Below are 23,372 nucleotides of genomic sequence, written 5' to 3'. Positions count from 1 at the left end.
GACGACGGCCAGGGAGGAGGAATGAATTGGTGGCGAGGGTACACTCAAAGTTGCTCGCACCTGCTTTTTGTAAGCTGTCTCCACTAAGTGCATAAGGTAGAGCAAGAATATGTTTATTTTCTGATGTGCTGATGTACAATTATTTCTGTTAGCTAATAGTTCTGTAGGTATAATTTCAAATAGTGGCATTATATGGAACTATTCATGAAATAACTAGTTTTTGGACTGCTTATCGTAAAGACTATAATGACATCTAGCCCTTCCAGACCTTGAATTTTTGCTCTGTTTGTTTTGCCTGTTTGCTTAAGAGATTATAGGAGAAACAAGTTGCTTGAATTGTTTCAAATATTTCCAGATTAAATATTGTTTAGCTGTTCTTTTATAACTGGTCAAAAGAGGCACTGGTTTCATTGATGGAATTTGCAATGTCAGCTAGCATGGGGGCCCAGAAAGGAAGCTGGTTGCTCAGCAGTTTAGTGGGAAAGAAGTCAAAGGAGAAGGAGGCGGGTCTCATGGGCAAGATGAACCCAGAGACGAACTTGATGGGAGAGATATTAGAAAACAACACAGTTTCAGGGCTCGGACAGGGGAGTTCCTTAAAGGCCGTTTGGCTTGGTGGGCAAGGGGAAGGGGGGCATAGAGTAGAACCAGCCGAACGGATGGTCTCGACCTTGGTGACCAAGAAGTCCATGGAGGGTGAGGGTGGACACGGTAGGGCAAACGGGTAACAATTGTAGCAAACACCTTCTATTCTGGGTTGCATTAGACTAAAAATAAGTTTAAAATGTTTGCTTTCTGTTGAGTACAATAAAGGTAATTTTGTAGTTACCTGTGGAAAAATATCAACACACTCGTGATCACAGCAGATCCCACCACCGCACCCTTTTCCATCATATTGAAAAGGTCAGCAGGGAAGGGCAGTTTGACGAGATGAATTTTAGACGTGCAACTGACTTTCTAATAATGGTAGAGATTTATAGACCCAGAATTTCCTGAAAAGTTTTTGGAGTAACTACAGCATAAAGAGTGGCTTTGAGCTGTTGTTTTCTGAGGAAATTGGTGTGTAACTGATTTATGTCCCTTTTACGTTAAAGTATTGGGCCAGAATTCACTGTAAAAATAACAGTGAGGCTAACGGCGCTCACCGTTATTTATATGCAAATGGGACAGCAACTGCAATACGCAGATAAACGTGAAAATCCGGAAGTTGCTGTCTGAGATGCGCCGCTCCGCCATAAGCTGCGCATAAACGGCATCTCACCTATCTGGCTCCCCACTGTATTGAACAGTGTGAAGTTACACATGAGTGGTAGATGTGGACTAAACTTGCCACAGAAAGTTAGGGCTTATCCATTTCAGTCGAAGTACCCTTTTTAACAGCATGATAAGTATTAATTACCGCCAAGCAACCTCTCTGGCACTGAAAATTAATTTTTGTGGAGTCTTCAGATTTTAATTGTTGGAGACTTTAAAAAAAAAAAAAAAACTTTTTTTTAAACTTTTTCCTTGACTATCACTTTTCCTATCTGTCTCTTTCAATTCTTTCCCTCCTTATTTCGCCTTTTGTACCTGATTTGACTTTGAATTCACTGTTCTAACTTACACTTCCTGGTTCAGACTGCGCTGTTCATTACCAATACTTCAATCTGTTTGATTAAGGAGACACATAGTTACTTACCCTGTTCACCCAGGTTCCAGATGCCTTGTAGAGGGCACCGCGCCGTTTAGATCTCCAAACTACAGCAATTTCCAGTGCAATGATCATAGACATTAAATGGGCATGGGCAAGTTAATGAACGACGGGCTCTGTTCGTTCACCAGCTACATTAAACTCTGGACCATTGCTATGCATGAATTTTGTCAATCGTTTACGTCGCTTTGGAGAAATGTTCGACAAAACCCCCTGCCACTTATATAGCATCGCTCCCATGCAAAAGATCAGACCAGTTAATGGATTTACATGAATAATGTGCTGGTGTAGATCTAAAATTCAGGGGCAGCACGGCATGAAGTCACCTGATATCGGCATAACTGTGATTTCTGGAGGTTGATACTTATTTTCTTCAGAATTTATCTTTGGTTAAGTCTCAAGAGGAGAAAAATCAAAAGGGCTATCCGTCTCAGTGCATCTGGAAATGTTTGCACCTCCATCCCCCACCCCATGTTCAGAAGCACTAAGCAGTTGGAGTGGCCGTCTCGATGACCATACCCCTGTTCTGTACAATAATGGAAGAGCAGAGGCAAGAGGCTTTGAATGATGCACCAATGCAGAAGACAGCAGCCTATGCACTATTACTCCTATTGGTGCTGCATTTGTCCTTTTAGGCCAGTTTTTACATTCTGGCATAAGCAAATTAACTCCAAGAAATGTGGCCATAAATTCCTGCCTGCAAAGTCGCCGCAGAAATCGGAGTAAATTTCTGCGTACTATCTGCATAGGATTACATAGGATATATGACACACAAACAGGCCATTCGGCCCAACCAGTCCATGCTGGCATTTATGCTCCACTTGAGCCTCCTCCGGTCTTTCCTCATCTAAATCTATCAGCGTAACCCTCTATTCCCTTCTCCCTCATATGCTTGTCTAGCCTCCCCTTAAATGCATCGATACTATTCGCTTCAACCACTCCCTGTGGTAGCGAGTTCAACATTCTCGCCACTCTCTGGGTAAAGAAGTTTCTTCTGAATTCCCTATTGGATTTCTTGGTGACTATCTTATATTAAGAGATTAGCGTGTAAAGTTAAGGCACATGGGATTGGGGGCAAGGTATTGACTTGGATAGAGAACTGGTTGGCAGACAGAAAGCAAAGAGTTGGAATAAACGGGTCTTTTTCCGAGTGGCAGGCAGTGACTAGTGGGGTACCGCAGGGATCGGTCCTTGGACCCCAGCTATTCACAATATACATTAATGATCTAGACAAGGGAACTAGATGTAATATCTCCAGATTTGCAGAAGAGACAAAGCTGGGTGGGCGTGTGTGCTGTGAGGAGGATGCCGAGAAACTACAGGATGATTTGCACAGGTTGGGTGATTGGGCAAAAGCATGGCAGATGCAATATAACGTGGATAAATGTGAGGTTATTCACTTTGGTGGCAAAAACAGGAAGGCAGATTATTATCTGAATGGCAATAGATTGGGAGAAGGGGAAGTGCAATGAGACCTGGGTGTCCTTGTGCACCAGTCGCTGAAGGTAAGCATGCAGGTGCAGCAGGCAGTTAAGAAGGCAAATGGTATGTTGGCCTTCGTAGCGAGAGGGTTTGAGTACAGGAACAAGGATGTCTTGCTGCAGTTGCACAAGGCCTTGGTGAGACCACATCTTGAGTATTGTGTGCAGCTTTGGTCGCCTTATCTGAGGAAGGATGTTCTTGCCATGGAAGGAGTTCAGCGAAGATTCACCAGGCTGATACCTGGGATGGCAGGAATGACGTATGAGGAGAGATTGGGACGATTGGGCTTGTACTCACTGGAGTTTAGAAGAATGAGAGGGGATCTCATTGAAACTTATAAAATTCTGACAGGACTGGACAGACTAGATGCAGGAAGGATGTTCCCGATGGTCGGGGTGTCCAGAACCAGGGGTCACAGTCTAAGGATAAGGGGTAGGCCATTTAGGACCGAAATGAGGAGGAATTTCTTCACCCAGAGAGTGGTGAACCTGTGGAACTCTCTACCACCGAAGGCAGTAGAGGCCAATACATTAAATATATTCAAGAAGGAGTTGGATATATTTCTTAAGGCTAAAGGGATCAAGGGGTATGGGGAGAAAGCCGGGACCGGGTACTGAATTTGGATGATCAGCCATGATCGCATTGAATGGCAGAGCAGGCTCGAGGGGCCGAATGGCCTACTCCTGCTCCTATCTTCTATGTTTCTATTGATGGTCTCCAGTTATGCTCTTCCCCACAAGTGGAAACATTCTCTATCCACTGTATCAGAACCTTTCATAATTTTAAAGACCTCTATTAGGTCACCCCTCAGCTGCCTTCTTTTCAAGAGAAAAGAGACCCAGCCTGTTCACTCATTCCTGACATGTATACCCTCGCATTTCTGGTATCATCATTGTAAATCTTCTCTGCACCCTCTCCAGTGCCTCTCTATATCCTTTTTATAATATGGCGACCAGAACTGCATGCAGTACTCTGTGTGGTCTAACCAAGGTTCGATACAGGTTTAGCGTAACCTCCCTACTTTTCATTTCTATACCTCTAGAAATAAACCCTTGTGCTTGGTGTGCTTTTTAATGGCCTTGCTAACCTGCACCTTTTAGTGATTTGTGTATTTGTACTCCTCTACCTCACCTAGACTCGCATAAATGCACTCCAGGCCATAGATTTGCAGTTTTATCTGTTAAAACAAGTCTTGCTGCTGTTAATCAGGCAGCACAAGTTATTCCACAATAACCTTCCTGGTCTAGCCCCTTTTTTCTTTAAGTACATGCATTCTCAGCAGTTGAAGGTAAGTGTAGAATTAATTGAAAGTGACATTCATTCAGTTTCAGTTGACATTGCACTGCTGACAAAATACCAGACTGGTAGTATATTCATTTTGTATAGGATATTGAATGGGAGTGAATCTCAACACAGTAATCCAAAGGCAGTGATCCAATCAAGTGGTTCAGATGGCATAAAACACAATGAAGTTCGAAAGAACAACAGAAAATGCTGGAAACACTCAGCAGGTCAGGCAGCATCCGTGGCGAGAGAAACTGAGTTGAAGGGTCACAGACCTGAAACGTTAACTCTGTTTCTCTCTCCACGGATGCTGCCTGACCTGCTGAGTGTTTCCAGCATTTTCTGTTGTTATTTCAGATTTCCAGCATCCGCAGTATTTTGCTATTGATGAAGTTCGAAAGGTTTGCTGATTTTTCTGAACCCATTTTGGGTTATTGGTTGTCGTCTTTTGCCACCCATCCACTACGTGTGTTGTTGCCATCAATTCTTCACTGTTACTGTTTGGTGCAGGACCTTGAATTATATTCCAATTGGCTAGATATTCAACACTTGCATATTTATGCCAATATCAAAAAAATCATTTCTTCACTTATCTTGGGTACAGAGTAGAGAATGAAATGTTTTAATCATTCATTGTCTTTGGCCTTGTGTATATAAACTGTTACCTTTTTAATCACTTATTAAGTCGATGTGCTGCCTGCATCACATTGAACAGGCATGGGTTAATTGTGCATCGCGATCCCTGCACCCGTTTTCGGGGGCTCTCCAGTTTAGCCCCTCTATCTCTAACCCTTCGGGGAGAACTCAATATTTAGATGCATAATCTGGTTGCATTTAAGCCGAAATGGATTGAGCTGCATCAGCCATTGATCTCAAACATAACCTTTCTTGGCCAATTAGTATAACTATGGCATTTAATTCAAGCAATCATACTTTGACATGGAATTTGGGTGATCTGTTGGTTTTAATTGTATCCTCTGAGCAATGTAAACACTGGGCACAGACGATTACATTTTCCGACTTTGTGCTGTCAGCAAAAGCCTTGCCTATTGGAAGTGTAAAGTCATAAATGTCCCCCAAATGCAAGAGGATAATGTCGTGGCGTCATTTAGGTTTGATGTATGTTTGTTTCTGGCTCTGTGGGTCTTGTTATCACACCTCACTGAATTAATTACCACCCCCACCCCCCTGATCCAGTAGTGATCATAATCCCCTCCAAAATGCTATTTCTCTAATAATAATAAAAAAATTGGCTGCTTCACAACAATAATAAGTAAAATTTAGTTTTTCAAACTGTTAAGATTTGAAATACCAACAAACATGCAAAGTAAACACAATAAGAATAAATACATAAGTCTGGTTAGAGCTGATTTAGTTGTCTGTCCCCCCCGCGGCCCCCCCCCCCCCCCGATCTACCATACAGGATTACCTTAATTAGACTCTAGAAAGTGTTTAACAGGTTCCAGGCTCTCTCTCATGGCTTTAAGCTATAGACCTATAATAGCTTTTTTTCCTTATGAGGAAGACATCTTGATTTACTACGGCAGCTTTCCACAGCAATCAGATTCATGATTCATCCTGATCTGTGTAATTATCTGGAGGTGCTGCATTGAAGTGCTTTGCAAAAATGTAGTTCCACAATTACTGTCACGATATCTTTTAAATATCTGGAATCATGGCATTACCATGCAGTTTGCTTTTAACCTTTACAAAAATATATAATTGTTGCAGCCTCATCGCGTTACTAAGTCTGCTGCAGTTTGTGGATGCTGTTCCATAAATAAATAAGAATAGATTTGCCACAACCGTTTTCGGGTGGGGGCTAATGTAAGCAATTGGCTCAATCATGATTTAAAGATCATGGAACAGCCATCATAATGAAAGATATCTGATCTGAGGAGAAGTATTTATAAAAGGTGCAAGGGAGGCTGATTTTCCACAAGTTTTGCGGATGGACCAATTTCATTAACAAGTAATAAATTAGCTACACGATAATGCTGTTCAGGAAGCTGCCCTTCCCTGGTTTCACATTTTGCCACAGATCTTTAGACACCAGTTTCTGAAATATAAAATAAAATTGCTGTAGATTAGAACATGCAGCAGTACTTTTCCACTGTTACAGGTATCCCAGAACACTAACGTGTAGGTTTAATTCTGAGTTAATGCACTGAAACCAATACTAGAGATCGCTCTGATAAATGACCACCTTGATACGTAGTCTCAACTTAATCAGTGCCGACAACACTAATATCTTTGTTAGCGTATAACCATTCCTGTGTGACTTTGGCTTTGTGGATGCAACATAGAATCCAGTGCATGTCTTGATCCGTACTATAACTGCCATTTACCAAACCAAAACTAGCCTGTACCAACCATTGTAATTTCTTGTGGTAGAAGATTTGTACTGGAAGGTAAATTATAATGGGGGCTTTGGTTTCTTCTGAAACTTATAGCATCAGTATACCTAGTGTGTGCTTTGAGTATAAATGCTGGAAAAATTGAGGCTTGAATGTGTGATTGGACACTGAGTTAAATTCTACTCTTCTCCTCCAGGCACACTTCTGACACTTGCCTTGTATTTATGTTATTTTGTCTTAATACCCAAATAACCTTTTGTGAATTTGTTACCTGTGTGTGTAGCAATAGTATACCTCCTTTTAATGAGCCAAGAATGCACATCTAATGAATGCAAATCTTGTGTGAAGCTATAATTGTTGTTTTAGTGCTGTGTAAACCAGTCTGCCTGAAGAATTTGGACTATCTGTAAATAATGTTTAATGATCCACATTACTGACGAGGAGCTAAAAATTATTATTGGCTTTATTTGGCCCTGGAACTAAATTGCCCCATTTATGTGTCTTCTGAAGTCTAGCTGAGTGTTACTAACCAATGTAACCGCAATTAGCTTGTGAAATGAGTTGGCAATGATGTCTTGCGCAGGAAAGCAAGGATATATATAGCTCGCATTAATTCTAATGTGACTTGAACTGGAGACAGCTCACATTCATCCACCAAACTGACACTGTAGGATTAATGAAAGCAATAATTAGAAAGAAATGATGGAGTAGGGGAAATGCACCACAGCCGATGAAGTACTTTTGACATACTGTTGTAGTGTAAGCAAACGTGGCAGCCAACTTGCACATCATAAAGCTCCAGAAACAGCAATGTGATAAATAACCAGATAATCTGTTTTTAGTTGTGTTAGTTAAGTGATAAATAAAACAAGAAAATTTAATGAATCCATACAGCATTGATTTCAAATTTTTAGTCTCCATATATTGTGTTGAAACTATTATGTCCGTGTATAATTGAGACACGGACTGCAGGAGTTGATTATAACAAGTCTTTACTGAATGGAGACAACCTGGAAACTGAAACTACAGAAGCCTGCTAGGGCCTTTTATACAGGGGTGGTCACTGCCGGTACTGCAGTCTGAGACCAGTTATTCCCTTAAAGGTACATACACAACAATTCCTCCCCTTTTAGATAAACAGTACATAACATTCATTTAACAACTAAATAATAACTAATTACAATTACGGTTGCTAGATACATTGGTTGAAGTTAAGCAATTATAAGTTCAGTCTTTGAGGAGGCTTCCTGATTCTGTCTGGATAACGCCTCTTTGGGATATTAGGTTCTTCTGGCAAGGTTGAGTGGGGATCAATGTCGTTGTTTGGTTCGTCTGCTTCCAATATCACCGATTCTGCGGTAGATGCAATTGGTACTTCGGTTTCATCGCCAGGTGTATCAGATCGTGGTATGGAGTTGACGTTTTCCAGTGACTAGAATCTGGTCAGCATGGTGTCTTAAAATGCTCTCTCCAACGTCCACGGTATACATTAGAGGTCCTTGCCGTGTACAGATTGTGCCTGGCTGCCATTTCTCTGTGCGGTAGTCCCGGGCCAAAACTGGTTGACCTATCTTAAAACTCCTGGTCGGCCTTTCATTCATATTCTGAAACTGCCTGTTCTCCACATCTCTCCTGACGTTTGGCTTAACCAAATCCAAGCGGCATCGTAGTCTTCGATTGAAGAACATCATGGCTGGAGTTTGATTGGTAACCGCATGTGTCGCATTCCGGTAGGCAAACAAGTTATCCATCTTGTGTTGTAGGGGTATATCTTCATTACACATTGCCTTGATAGCCTTCTTGAAAGTTTGAACAAACCTCTCGGCCAATCCATTGGTGGCTGGATGATATGGGGCGGATGTGTAATGCTTAACACCATTGTTCTTTAAGAACCTCCGGAACTCTTCAGACACAAACTGTGGTCCATTGTCAGAGCAAATCTGTTCAGGCAGCCCATTCCTGGCGAATATGGTTCGTAAGACTGTGATAGTTTTTTCTGTGGTGGTTGAGGACATTTTTATTACCTCTGGCCACTTTGAATGTGCATCCACCGCAATTAAAAACACCGAGTCCATAAAGGGACCAGCAAAATCAATGTGCACCCTTTGTCATGGAGATGAGGGCCACTCCCATGGATGTAGAGGGGCTTGTGGCATCCAGTACAGCTCTTGGTCATCTCTTCGATTTCTCTATCGATTCCCGGCCACCACACAAACGCTCTGGCTAAGTTCTTCATTTTTACCCCTCCCAGATGACCCTCATGAAGCTCATTGAGCACTCTATCCTTCAATTTGGGTGGAATTACTACTCTGGATCCACACATCAAGGTTCCTCTGCACACTGACAGCTGTTCTCTTCTCGGCGAGAATGCTGGCAGCAGTGGTTCGCCATGTGCTGGCCATCCCTTCACCGTTAAATCATAGACCCAGGAGAGTGTCGGGTCATTTCGTGTTTCCTTTTCTATGTTTGCATTCGTCACAGGGAGACATTCGACTATAGTCGAGTGGAATAACTCCACTGGATCCACTGCCAGTTCCTCTTCCACCGTCAGCAACGGTAGGCGTGACAATCCATCAGCATTCCCATGCTGTTTAGTTCCTTTGTACTCAATGTCATATTGGTGTGCCCCTAGGAACAGGGACCACCTCTGTAGCAGTTGTGCCGTCATTATCGGTACGCCCTTCTGAGGGTTGAAAATGGAGACGAGAGGTTGATGATCAGTTAGTAGAGTAAATTTCTGACCGTGCAGGTAGCGATTGAACTTCTTCACCCCCCACACCAAACTGAGGGCCTCTCTGTCAATCTGGGCGTAGTTACGCTCGGCTGAAGTTAACGAGCGTGACACAAAAGCTATCGGCCTCTCTGAACCATCAAGGAATTTATGTGACCGTACCGCCCCAATGCCGTAGGGAGACGCATCACATGCCAATCTTATCGGTAGTGATGGGTTGTAGTGAGCCAATACTTCTCTTGAAGTGATTAGGTCCTTACTCTTCTGAAAGGCCCGCTTACATTCATCGCTCCATTTCCATGCTACTCCCGTTCGTAGTAGGGCGTTCAGTGGATGCAGAATTGTGGACAAATTTGGCAAAAACTTTTATGGTAGTAATTCACCAATCCGAGGAATGACCTCAGTTGCGACACATTTTCAGGCGCTGGAGCCTTAACTACCGCTTCAATTTTGTCAGGGGACTTATGCAACCCCTCTTCATCAATCACGTGACCACAATACGATATCTGTTTCTTAAAAAACTCGCACTTGGGGCGATTGGCTCGTAGCCCATGTTCACGTAGTCTAGTGAGCACCTGCTCTAGGTTGGCAAGGTGTTCACTGTCGTCATCACCTGTTACAAGGATGTCGTCCAAGTAACACCGAGTCCCCGGAATCCCTTGCAGGACTTGTTCCATCGCTCTTTGCCATATCGCCGGAGCTGATGCTACTCCGAATACCAGTCGATTATACTGGTAAAGACCTTTGTGAGTGTTCATCGTGAGATACTTCCTAGAGGATTCCTCAACCTCCATCTGTAAATATGCTTGTGCTAGGTCAATTTTTGTAAAACGCTTCCCTCCAGATAGTGAGGCGAAGATATCTTCTATCCTTGGAAGAGGATATTGTACTGTGTGAAGGACTGGGTTCACCGTCACCTTAAAATCCCCACAGATGCAAACCTTCCTTGGCTCCTCAGACTTATTGTTTAACGTTTTCTTCATGACAGGAACGATGGGTGTCGCCCACTCGCTCCAGTCTACCTTAGATAACACGCCTGCATTCTCCAGCTCTGCCTCGACGGCTGGGCGAATTGCATATGGTACCGGTCTTGCTTTGAAAAACTTGGGAATTGTATTCTCCTCTATTTTTATCAAGGCGGTTACGCCTCTAAGAGTGCCCAGTTCTTGTTGAAATACCTCTTTGGCGTCAGCTAAGATTGTTGACAATCGTCCAGGAGTGACATCGTCATCCTTTTTACCAGCCACCGTCAGTGCCTGAATGGAGTGCCAGTCTAAACTTATCTTTCTGATCCATTCACGTCCCAATAACGGTGGTCCACCATCTTGCAGAATGTAGAGATACAATTTCCATATTTTCTTGCCGTTGTATTCGACAGGCACCCTTATTTTCCCTCTGGGGTATACTTTTTGCCCCGTATACGTCCTCAAGACAATGGATGTCTCTCTCTCAAGGGTATGTATGAGAATAGCCGCTCGTAGTCTCGTCGATTCATGACGGTTAGAGCTGATCCTGTATCCAATTCCATTTTGACTTGGGACCCTGCTATCGTGAGGGTGACCCAAATGGTTCGGTGATCCTCTTTTGCGATTACGTTGTGAAGTTTGAGACAGCTTAGTCTCTTGTTCCCGGATTCACTATCGCTCATCTGGTCTTCGGAACTACTGTCCGTCATCTTTTGTACTTTCCTGTACGGTTCCTTAGTAGCCTTTTTGCTGTCGTTGGTCTTCTTCCCAGACCTGCAAACTCGTGCAATGTGTCCCATCTTTCCGCATTGCCTGCATATTTTGTCCTTGGACCAGCAGTCCTTCTGGTCATGGTTTGTTCTGCCGCAGCGATAACATTTTGCAAATCCCCATGTCATTTCGTGGGTGCCGTATTCCTGTGGCTTTTGTTGTATTTCCGCAGCTCCCCTTGCTGCTGCTTCGTACGATACTGCCACGCTGAAAGCCTTATCTAGCGTCAGCTCTTTCTCTGAGAGTAACCTCTTCCGGGTTCCTTCACTCAGGAGTCCACAGACAAATTTGTCCCGTAAGGTATCTGCCAGTCCTGCTCCGAACTGGCAGTGCTTTGATAGCTTGCGTAGTTCCGTAAGGTAATCAGCATTGCTCTCATTTTTATGCTGGTTTCTCCTGTGGAATTTAAATCTTTCTGCTATCAGCAGCGGTGTAGGATTTAGGTGTTCCTGTAGGATAACAACAATTTCGTTAAAACTCTTCGCCTTCGGTTTGGCTGGAGTAATCAGGTCCCGCAATAGGCCGTACGTTCTTGCGCCATTAAATTTAGCAATACCGATGCCTTTTTCTCATCGGCTATTTCGTTTGCCTCGCAATATACCTCGACTCTTTCCACATACGTGGTCCAGTCTTCTATTGCATTATCGAAGGCAGTGATATCGCCAGTTTTTGGCATCTTGAAAATCTAAGATGGCGCCTCCCGCGCTTTGCCTTCATCCCTGATGGATCAAAATGGCACCTCCCGTGCTTTTCCTTCTTCCCCGCCGAGTTAAGATGGCGCCTCCCGCGCTCCGCTGCTGCTGCGCGATTTATATTTATTTTACTATCCTGTAATGGCGACGCCCTATGGTCTTCGCGCCTCCCCGATCGCTGCTGCCAACGCCGCTCTCTTAAAAAGGTATTTTAATTTTCTATCGCGCTTCAATATTTGCTCCGTTAATTGAAGAACCGTTCCCATCGTGGCGCGGACCCTCTGGGACACTTCCCTCCCTCTTCTTAGGTCCGAACGCTGCCCGGCTTCGAAGCACCGGCCGCGCCCTGTGTGCTCCACCCTCTCTCTCTCTCTCTCTGCTTCCCGACTCGCTGCCCGGCCCCGTTGCAGAGCCACCCGATCGAGCTCTAGCCCGCCGCAGCCCAGGAAGGATCAGTGCACTACCTGCCACCAGCCCGATTAGCTGGGAAACCACAGACTGCAGAACAAAGCCTGGCTCTCGACAGTCTCTCCAGCACTTTTCAATTCGATGATTTGGAGGGCGGTTGCTCACGGTCGACGCCCGTTTCTCGAGTTTCTTTGGATTATTTTTTTTTTCTTTCTTCTGGCTTCGACCTTCAATAACGTCGTCTGAGGTGCTGCCGAATTGCAGGTAAGTTCGTTTCTTACTCGTTGCCAGTATTATGTCCGTGTATAATTGAGACACGGACTGCAGGAGTTGATTATAACAAGTCTTTACTGAATGGAGACAACCTGGAAACTGAAACTACAGAAGCCTGCTAGGGCCTTTTATACAGGGGTGGTTACTGCAGTCTGAGACCAGTTATTCCCTTAAAGGTACATACACAACAGAAACAGCAACTTGCATTTATACAGCAACCTACTCCTGAGGGAGGAGAAACAGATGGCAGGTAGTAAGAGACAGGCGAGATGGCCAAAGGTATGGTTTTAAGGAGGCTTTTAAAGGTGGGGAAAGAAGTGGCAAGGTTTAGGGGAAAATTCCGGAGAATAGAGTCAAGCTGGCTGAAAGCTCTGCACTGATGATGGAATGGGATACGCAGCAGGTCTGAGTCAGGAGATCAAAGAGAACAGACTGGGAGATCAAGCTGGAGGAGTTTTCAACGGTAGAGTAAGGTGAAGCTAGGGAGGGATTAGTAAACCAGGCCAAAGAGTTAGAATTCTGTGTTTGGAGGGATGGGTAGCATTGTAACACTGTACCCTGATGCCATGAAGCTGTAGAAGGCAACTGAAATTAATAATTTGTTTGATAGTAATATATTAAATTATTGATGGACAAGATGTTTAACTTGAAGATTTAGCATCTGTGTGTAAGTGGAGGGGGGAAGAGGAGAGAGAAAACAGCTGAGTAGGGCCAGAACACACTCAAGAAGATGAGTATTAGTAATGCTATTGGACACAAACAGCCCTATGAATTGAATACTTCATCCATACTGCAGAGATTTTCAAGATGGTAGACAGTTGTAGCTGGAAACAAATAATACAAAGAAGATATTAAAGTTTTAAGTTAGACCATAAGTTTCCAACATGGTTAGAGGAGGTGGAAGGCCTGCAAGTATCCAATCAAACTCTGTCAGATATCCCCTGCAAAGTTGCTCCCTCATTTTTGGTATCTCCATAACAACACTTCAGACTAACTTATTGCATGTGAAGCGCTTTGGAATATTTACGAGTGATAAGACACTTTAAATGCACGTTCTCTTTTCTTTCTGCCATTCCCCAGTACTTCCTCGTGAGGGGAATAGAAAAGAATTGCAGGGGTCCCTGTAAGGAAGATTGTTTTGAAATATTACATTTATTGTATTCTTAATATTTAAACTATATAGGCCATGTTACATTTCTTCTTTAAATTATTGTAGTTGTAATGTTTTCCGTAAGTATCTTGCAGTACTAATTTGCAATTCCCCTTCCCATAGGCTGAAAAATGACACCGTTGCTGGGATTCCTGATCCTGTTGATTACTGCTACACATTTCACAGATGCAGACATCCAGGATGACATCACTGCTGACTTTTCTGTGAAGGTTTACCACCATTTGCGGTCAATAGAGAAAGATGAAAATATTTTTTACTCCCCCTTCAGTATCGCTAATGCTTTAGGAATGGTTGAGCTTGGTGCTGGTGGTACAACTCTTGAGCAAATTCAACACGTTATGGGCTACAACTACATGCAAAAAGGTAAATACTGTACTTGTTACGTAAAATTGTTTTTGTTTAGTGAATCTGTAATATATATTTAATTAAATGTGGACTATACATGCATGTTTCTAGTTGGTGAAGTTAATAGCTTAAAAATGCCCATCAATCAGCATTAGTTCACCTTGAATTAGTAGTCTTGAAGCACCCAGTGCCTGTTTTTGGAAAGTATCCCTTCGGATGTAGCACCTGCATCTTGAACTTCATTTGGATGACTGGCTGATGAGAACTTTATTGTCCAAGAACTTTGCCTTCCAGAGAAGGCAAATCATTGTAAACTTAAAAGATCTTAGTTACAGCTAATGCAATTATTATAGGAACCTGCTACATGGCTCTGATAAGGGCTGCTTGTGTAGATACATTGTGTTGTATTGACAATTTCTATAGGTTGTTTCCCCTGGTTGGAGAGTCTATAACTAGGGGGCATAGTCTCAGGATAAGGGGTCAGCCATTTAAGGCTGAGATGAGGAGGAATTTCTTCACTCAGAGGGTTGTGAATGTTTGGAATTCTCTACCCCAAAAGACTGTGGATGCTGAATCGTTTTGTATATTCAAGGCTGAGATTGATAGATTTTTGGACTCATGGGGAAATCAAGGGATATGGGGATCGGGTGGGAAAGTGGAGTTGAGGTCAGCCATGATCTTATTGAATGGTGGAGCAGGCTCGAGGGGGCCATATGGCCTATTCCTGCTCCTAATTCTTATGTTCTTATAGTACTTTGGTATGATGCCATTTGTACAAGGTTGAATGAATGAGGTAGGTTGGATTACTACATGCCATGTTTAATTTTCATTATTCTTGGAATGATGGCCGCTTCTCACACAACTTGCTTGCAGCTTACTCCTCAATTCTTTGGGTTTGGTACTCTTGGTTTTTTGTACTACATTGCTCTTGTTAGACTAGAGGTTTCAGTGCTACCTCAGATTAAAAACTAAACTGGTGTTTTTGGAAAAGTTATTTGAGCCTGTCCCTGGGTGATTTCTCCTTCCCTCCCCCACCACCATGATGTAAATTCCTACTTGTATGTAAAGGCTGAAGTCCTCTCAAAACATGAGCTGTTCTATCATTGTAGAGCATTATTGTGGGGTATATTTTTAAAAGAGCTAAATTCTGTTCTGTTCAGGTGAGGAATTTGGCTTGTTGCGGGACCTCTCTCAGTCCATGAAAGCAGACAGCCAGCAGTATGTAATGAAGATGGCCAACTCGTTGTTTGTACAGGAAGGATTTCAACTAAGTGACAAGTTCCTTCAAATGCTGAAAAAATACTTCAGTGCCAGCGTTGAAAGTATTGACTTCAGCCAACCTTCTTCTGTGGCTGATCATATCAATGAGTGGGTGCAGAATCAAACCAATAGTAAGTATTGTCAATTTATGAAATGCTGTTCATAGAGTTGGCTGTTTGTTTGAAATATAACATTGCACAGAATCAGAATTATACAGCACAGAAGGAGTCTATTCAGCCCATCGCCCTTACACTGGCTCTCTCAAAGAGCTATCCACTTAATCCCATTCTGCTGCCTTTCCCGTACCTTTTTAAATTTTTCTTTTGAAATATTCATCTTTGCTTTTCAAAGATTTATGGATTCTGCTGCCACCACTGTTTCTGGGAAGGCATTCCGTAGCCTAACGACCTTTCGTTTGGTGGTGATCATAAAGTTATGCCCTGACTAGTGGAAATAGTTTCTTTCCTTTTTTACCTTCCAAAAGCCCCAAATAATTTTGAACAGCACTATTAGATCTCTTCTCAAACATTGGGCCTGAATTTGTGGTCAGAGGCTTCTCGCAGGCGGATGCCTCCGAACTACAATAAATCTACGCACCTACCCTGCTGGTCCTGGATCCATGGAGACTCGTGCTCCTGGGCCTCTACGTGTGCACCTGTGTAGAGGCCCACGTATCCCAGGGCGCATGCAGTTCACAAGCACCCCTGGGATCAGGTGGGCTAGTCCCAACCAATCAGAAAGGGGGATTCCCATTATGCATATAAGGATTCCATTTACATACAGAATCCCCATAAGCTTAATAGGAATCACCCAAAAAACACATGTACACAACCTTGAAATAAAAAAAATCATTACATGTTTAAAATTAATTAAAATACTATTTAATTAACCATTTAAAACAAAAATTGAATTTTCTGAAAAATAAATGTAAACATTTTTTAAGGGGCCAAAAATAGCACTAACTTATTTTACAGGTTTTTGAATGTTATAATTTTTTTTTTTTTTTTTAATGTGTTTTAATTTATTTTCACCCTTCCGCTAGTAAAAGAAGGACTTGTCCTGCTTTTACCAGGCATAAGAGTTTCATGGGCATTCGCTGGGCAAGAGTTGGGCAAATAGCCCAACTCTCCGCCAGTGAATGTCCATTTCCCAGGGATGTGGAGGATCTGTCAAGAAGACTCTTGACAGATCACAAGTTCCAGGTTTTCGTGCATGTGCAGCCCATGCGTAAACCCGGAACTTAAGAGGCACACACGCGGTCATAGGCCACGGAAAATCCGGGGCATTGTCTCTTCTAATGAAAAAACACCCAGTTTCTTCAGTCTCTTCTAAATAAAGCCTCTAAACCCTGGTATCATCCTGGTAAATCTCTTCTGCACCCCCTCGATACAAATTCTTCCTAATGTAGGGCACCCCAAAACTAAAAACCATACTCCAACCGTGCTTAGTATTGCCTGTTGGCTTTCGTACTCTCTATCCTTATGATAAAAGGTAGGATCTCCCATGTTTTTTCAATTTTATCTTGTCCTCCCACATTTCAAGATTTATGTATCTGAATCCCTAAGACTCTCTGCTCTTTTAAATTTTTACCATTTAGTGTATTATTCCCCTCCTTCCCAAAATGTTCAGCTGACATCTAATCTGCCCAATCCGGTAACCAATGTCCTCCTGAAATTGCTTACAGTCCTTCGTAGCTCCTTGTATTTGTATTGTCTGCAAATTTTGATTCTGTGTCGAGCGAGAGAGAGGGTGTATGTATACCCCTGGGGAATGCTACTGTTTATCTATCTCTCTCTCTCTCTCTCTATCTCTCTCTATATCTCTCTCTCTCTCTATCTATATCTCTATCTATCTACTATCTCTCTCTCTATCTATATCTCTATCTCTATCTATATCTCTATCCATATCTATATATATATCTATATACATATATATATATCTATATCTCTATATACATACAGTTTGAAAACATGAGATAGATAGAGAGAGAGATATATCTATATCCAGTTTGAAAACATGAGTAACTACTACTGATTTCTGTCGGCATCTGTGGACAAAGCAGACAAGTTAACATTTCAAGTGTGGACCCATCATCAGAACATTTAGAAGTTGGCAAAAGTTAAATTGTTTAATAGCTGTATAAAATGTAGCTAAATTCACAACAGGCTCATAATTAATTTTACTTGGCGTGCAGTGAGTTTAGGCTTGTAATATATATCCCTGCTTGAATTGTATCTCCGTGGAATTATATACTTCGACATTTTCTTTTCTCTACGCAGACAAGATACAAAACCTTTCATCGCCGAAGGACTTCAATGCCTTAACCCGTCTAGTCCTCGTTAATGCAATTTACTTTAAAGGAAACTGGAAGTCTCAATTCAGAGCAGAGAATACGCGCACATTCCCGTTTACCAAAGATGATGAAAGTGAAATACAAATACCTATGATGTACCAACAAGGAGACTTCTACTATGGTTTGCAAATGTTTAGCTTTTTTACAGTTAATTAAAATTGACCTTTCCATTCACCTGATCTGGCATTTGAACGGAGGTTCAAATTTGATAGAGAACAGTATTCCTTTGTTTCCATAGCCTTATAAAGCTATATAGCCTTGTTATGTAGTGCAACACTGTAATGAACTAGATTGCAGTGAGACCTTTTTGTTGATAACTGTTTCTAAGTCCCAGTGCAGTCATCCATTCAGATAAGTACTAATATAGTAAAACTCTCATTTTATAGCAGTTGTTGCAAATATTTTATTACATAAATATTTCCATCCTACAAAAAAAATGAAGTGGAAGTTGTAGGAAATGTGAATGCTAAATCCTGCACCCTACCCATGGTTTGGAAATATTGCATCAAAAATCAGTAATATGTACCTAATATTAGTATTAAAAAGTCAACTTGGGATTTAGCATTTATTTATGCCTGGGTTTCATACATGATGCTTAAATTAGTTCACTTCAAACTGTCCTACATAACTCAATCCACAGCAGGACCACAGCGTAACACTGAGCAGCACACTTGCTTTCCAGAGACGTCAAAGACTAAGTCAGACATAAAGATGCATTTACTAACACTGGTAACTATGTTTGCGATAATATGATTAGTACCATCACAGAGTTCAGTAGTAATGATTATAATTAAAGTAAACTAATGCTTAACATCTTTTAACAGAATATAAATCATCCTGAGCACAACACTAAACTTAATCATAAGCATTGCAGTAACTTAGCTTTAACTGGGTTTTGCTTAATGACTGTTACATTTACTATCCAAGCTTCAAGCATTGATTTGGCAAGTCGTAAGTTAGTGGTTTATATTTGGTGCATCACTGGTAGCTTCCAATGTTGAGGCTGTCTCTTCGTGACCGGAGCGTAAAATTGTACCATTTCCTTGAGTAGCAGACCAGCTGCAGCATTGGGCAGTTCTGCCATCCTCTGATGCTCTGGTTTCAGTAACAGGATATATGTGTGGTGAGTAATCGTCACTTTTAGTTGTTTTCCACTGAAATTTTAGTTCACTTCACTTAACTTGGTGTTGGTTGTTTTATTGTATTTTCTCTGTTTAGAAGCATAACCTGTTAAATTAACTATTGGAACATACTTCTACTTCAAACTAAACAAAGTAATCTTAAACCTACCTTTACATTCTTAAACCCTCATTCAACTTCTGAAGACCCTTTTCAGCCTTTTTATAACCCTTACAAAGACCTCTGATTCCTTCTCTATAACTTTCCTCTCTCCTTCTCCTCTCTGTGTCTCCCCTATCTCTCTGCCTGGTTTAGGACATGGCAACGATTAGCAGCCATAGTTGAACATGTAGGATATGAAAAGATAATGTAATACAGCAGCCTATAACCCTTCCCAAAAAAATCTCTCTCTCTCTCTCTCTCTCTCTCTCTCTCTCTCTCTCTCTCACACCTCACCTCCCTCCCTCTATATTTCTCTGTCCCTTCTCTTTTCTCTCTGTCCCTTCTCTTTTCCCTGCTTGCTCTCTCTCATTCTCTCTCTCTCTCTCTCTCTCTCTCCCCTTCCCCTTCCAGAATAGCAATCCATTGTGCTGTATTTTGCACTGGGCATCATGAGATGCTCCCCACATTCTTCTCCCAAAATACAGAAAATCGCACACTGGTAGAACAATGTATAGAAGCTAAATAAACAGTCAGATTTATCTCCATATTTATTGATATATAGAGGCTAAATGATAGAACAAGATACTGAATTAATGCTATACTATAAAAAAATATTGATGTGTTTTTATAAAGGGATAATGTACTCTCTTTAGAATGCATTTCTTACACAGTCTGATAAATGACAGTCTGATAAATGACACGGCTTCTGGATGAGGCATTTGGGTTTGGCACTCGGTAGACTTTACAAGTTCAATTTTGGACGATGTGAATGTCTGTTCATCCACAGAGTTTGAATTTCCTGCCAGAACTAAACTCGAAGAATTCCCCAGTATCTAGTCCCAAAGACTCTGAAGTCACAACTGCCAAGTATCTATGATGAAATACACAAGCTTTGGTTTCTGTGGGCTTCAGTGGTGCATGTCATGGACTCTTAGGCCATATATAATATTTAAATCCAAGTTCCTGTTAATTTACATGTATTCCAAGCTGTGGACACAATCTTGGTGTTGTTTTAGGATTTATCTACCAATGAGACAACAATGCTGAAGGACAGCCCTTTTCAAAACTCCAATCAAACAACATTCCAGCAGGACAAGCCAACAAATAAGTAGTATAAGCGAAAATAGTTATCTGGGCTTTCAGGAATGATTTCTCAGGGCATGGGTCATCACAGATAATTCAACTCTGATTCATTTTGTATTTTGGTAAAGACAGCTTTCATTTGAACTGGCCATTCCAGAGCTGTATAAAATCAAATACAAAAGCCTCCCTATTTTGAACCACTTATAATTTTTTTTAAATATACTGGATTTAATGCAGTATGACTTTAGAACAGTAGGACAAAAAGAAATGGGTTCAGGTATGAAATGATCTCTCCCTGAATGTATGATTGGACTGGTTGTTTTTGGTATGGGAAAGTGGGCAGAGAATCTTTATTGATCCGTGGACTTTATTATATGGAATGCAAAACTTCAGTGCTATTTTATTTTTTTATAGAAAGGTGCTTAGCCAAAATATTTTACACTGCAGTGCCTCTAAACAGTTATTTTTGGTGGGATTTGATCTCATAAGGAATGCTTAAGTGAGCTACCTTGCATGTGGTCTCTTGAGGTTCTCTGTTATTGACTACACCACAGCAGAGATATTTTAACCATAGCAATTAGCAATAAGCAGAGGAGCAAATGTGAAAATGCTGAAACCAAGTAGTTACTTTTAATGTCTTTTATGGTTTATAATTTTACTGTGATGCATAGTGTCAGCTGTGACTCAGTAGCACTCTTGCTTCTGAGTCAGAAGGTTGTGAATTCAAGCCCCACTCCAGAGACTTGAGCACAAAATCTAGACTGACACTCCAGTGTAGTGCTGAGGGAGTGCTGCATTGTCAGAGGTGCCTTCTTTCGGATGAGACATTAAACTGAGGTTCCGTCTGTCCTCTGAGGTGGACATAAGATCCCATGGCACTATTTCATACAAGAGCAGGGGAGTTCTCTCCGGTGTCCTGGCCAATGTTTATCCCTCAACTAAGACTACTAAAACTGATAAACTGGTCATTATCTCATTGCTGTTTGTGGGAGCTTGCTGTGTGCAAATTGGCTGCCATGTATCCTACCTTACAACAGTGACTACACAGCAAAAAAGTACTTCATTGGCTGTAAAGCGCTTTGGGACGTCTTGAGGTTGAGAGTTATTTCTTTCTTTATAGATGCAACTTTATTTTTTTTGTAGGTGAGTTCAGTGATGGCTCAAATGAGGCAGGAGGAGTGTACCAGGTTTTAGAAATGCCTTATGATGGTGACAAGATGAGTATGATGGTAGTTCTCCCAAGACAGGAAGTACAACTAGCTACCTTGGAGCCACTTATTAAAACCCAACTAATTAATGAATGGGCAACCTCTGTAAAGAAGCAGAAGGTTGAAGTGTATCTGCCAAGGTGAGAAATTTTTATTTGTTTGGGGAGTGTCCAATAAAAATCAATTTGCATGTCTGTAATAAGTTTGGCCAGTAATTTTCAATCATAATGTAAAATATACATTTGGAGAGCTATTTAGTGATTATAGAATAGCAACATTTAATAGTGTGACATGTCCATTCACATTGTATTGCATTGTGCATATACTATATTATGCATTTCACTTTAATAATCACACTCTGACCAATTGTTTACTATGGTAGTAGTGTCTGAAGACATGACATTAAGATTTACATTAGTTTGCTTACCAAAAATCAACTATATTTAAATAAAACTGAATTTTTAATTGTTTATCTGCCACCGCTGTAAATAAGTGTTAAATTATTTTTAATTCTTTTCATATGTCACCACTGCAAATTGGTTACTTTGAATATTTACAGTAGTAATTTCAGAGAGCATTATAGATGGGAGATGATGATTATAAGAAAATGATCTGGCCAAGAGGTTCATAAGAATATAAGAAATAGGAGCAGGAGTAGGCCATTCGGCCCCTCGAGCCTGCTCCACCATTCAATAAGATCATGGCTGATCTTCTACCTCATCTCCACTTTCCTTAATATTCAGTAATCTATCGATCTCTGTCTTGAATATACTCAACGACTGAGCCTCCACAGCCCTCTGGGGTAGAGAATTCCAAAGATTCACCACCCTCTGAGTGAAGAAATTTCTTCTCATCTCAGTCCTAAATGGCTGACCCTTATTCTGAGGATGTGACCCCTGGTTCTAGACTCCCCAGCCAGGGGAAACATCCTCGCTGCATCTACCCTGTCAAGCCCTGTAAGAATTTTATATGTTTCAATGAGATCACCTCTCATTCTTCTAAACTTGTGAATATAGGCCTAGTCTACTCAATCTGTCCTCATAGGACAATGCCCCCATCCCAGGAGCCAGTCTGGTGAACCTTTGTTGCACTCTCTCTATGGCAAGTATATCCTTCCTTAGGTAAGGAGACCAAAACTGTACACAATACTCCAGGTGTGGTCTCACCAGGGTCCTATATAATTGGAGTAAGACGTCTTCTACTCAAATCCTCTTGTAATAAAGGCCAACATACCATTTGAATTCCTAATTGCTTGCTGTACCTGCATGCTAACTTTCAGTGATTTGTGTACAAGGACACCCAGGTCCCTCTGAACACCAACATTTCCCAATCTCACCATTTAAAAAAATATTCTGCTTTTCTATTTTTCCTGCCAAAGTGGATAACTGCACATTTCTCCATATTATATTCCATTTGCCATGTTCTTGCCCACTCACTTATTCTGTCTATATCCCCTTGAAGCCTCCTTGCACCCTCCTCACAACTTACATTCCCACCCAGCTTTGTATCATCAGCAAACTTGGACATATTACATTTGGTCCACTCATCCAAATCATTGATGTAGATTGTGAATAGCTGAGGCCCAAGCACTGATCCTTGTGGTACCCCACTAGTTACAGCTGCCAACCCGAAAATGACCCTTTTATTTCTACTCTCTGTTTTCTGTCCGTTAACCAATCCTCAATCCATGCTAGTATATTACCCCCAATCCCATGAGCCCTAATTTTGTTTAATTCTGAAAATCCAAATACACCACATCCACTGGTTCCCCCTTATCTATTCTGCTAGTTACAACCTCAAAAAACTCTTAACAGATTTGTCAAACACGATTTCCCTTTCATAAATCCGTGTTGACTCTGCCCAATCCTGTTGTTATTTTCGAAGTGCCCTGTTACCACGTCCTTAATAATAGATTCTAGCATTTTCCCTACTAGTGATGTCAGGCTAACTGGTCTGTAGTTCCCTGTTTTCTCTCTCCCTCCTTTCTTAAATAGTGGGGTTACATTTGCTACCTTCCA

At 41.6% G+C, this 23,372-nt stretch overlaps 1 protein-coding gene across 5 annotated transcripts in view; it reads left to right on the top strand.

Annotated features, from left to right (window-relative positions):
- Positions 1-23,372, top strand: part of serpini1 (serpin peptidase inhibitor, clade I (neuroserpin), member 1) — a 58,672-nt gene that overhangs the window by 11,995 nt on the left and 23,305 nt on the right. For all 5 annotated transcript variants that reach the window (XM_085990370.1, XM_085990373.1, XM_085990371.1 and 2 more), the window contains exons 2-5: positions 13,927-14,187; positions 15,330-15,560; positions 17,709-17,903; positions 21,290-21,494. In XM_085990370.1, coding sequence (XP_085846496.1) covers positions 13,935-14,187; positions 15,330-15,560; positions 17,709-17,903; positions 21,290-21,494 — 884 coding nt within the window. In that variant the 5' untranslated portion in view covers positions 13,927-13,934. The remainder of the gene's footprint in view (positions 1-13,926; positions 14,188-15,329; positions 15,561-17,708; positions 17,904-21,289; positions 21,495-23,372) is intronic.

This window comes from Somniosus microcephalus, chromosome 6 (genome assembly GCF_052327205.1).
Source record: "Somniosus microcephalus isolate GS21.2 chromosome 6, FLI_Smic_1.0, whole genome shotgun sequence".
Classification (NCBI taxonomy): Eukaryota; Metazoa; Chordata; class Chondrichthyes; order Squaliformes; family Somniosidae; genus Somniosus; species Somniosus microcephalus.
This window is presented reverse-complemented; position numbering and strand designations above follow the sequence as displayed.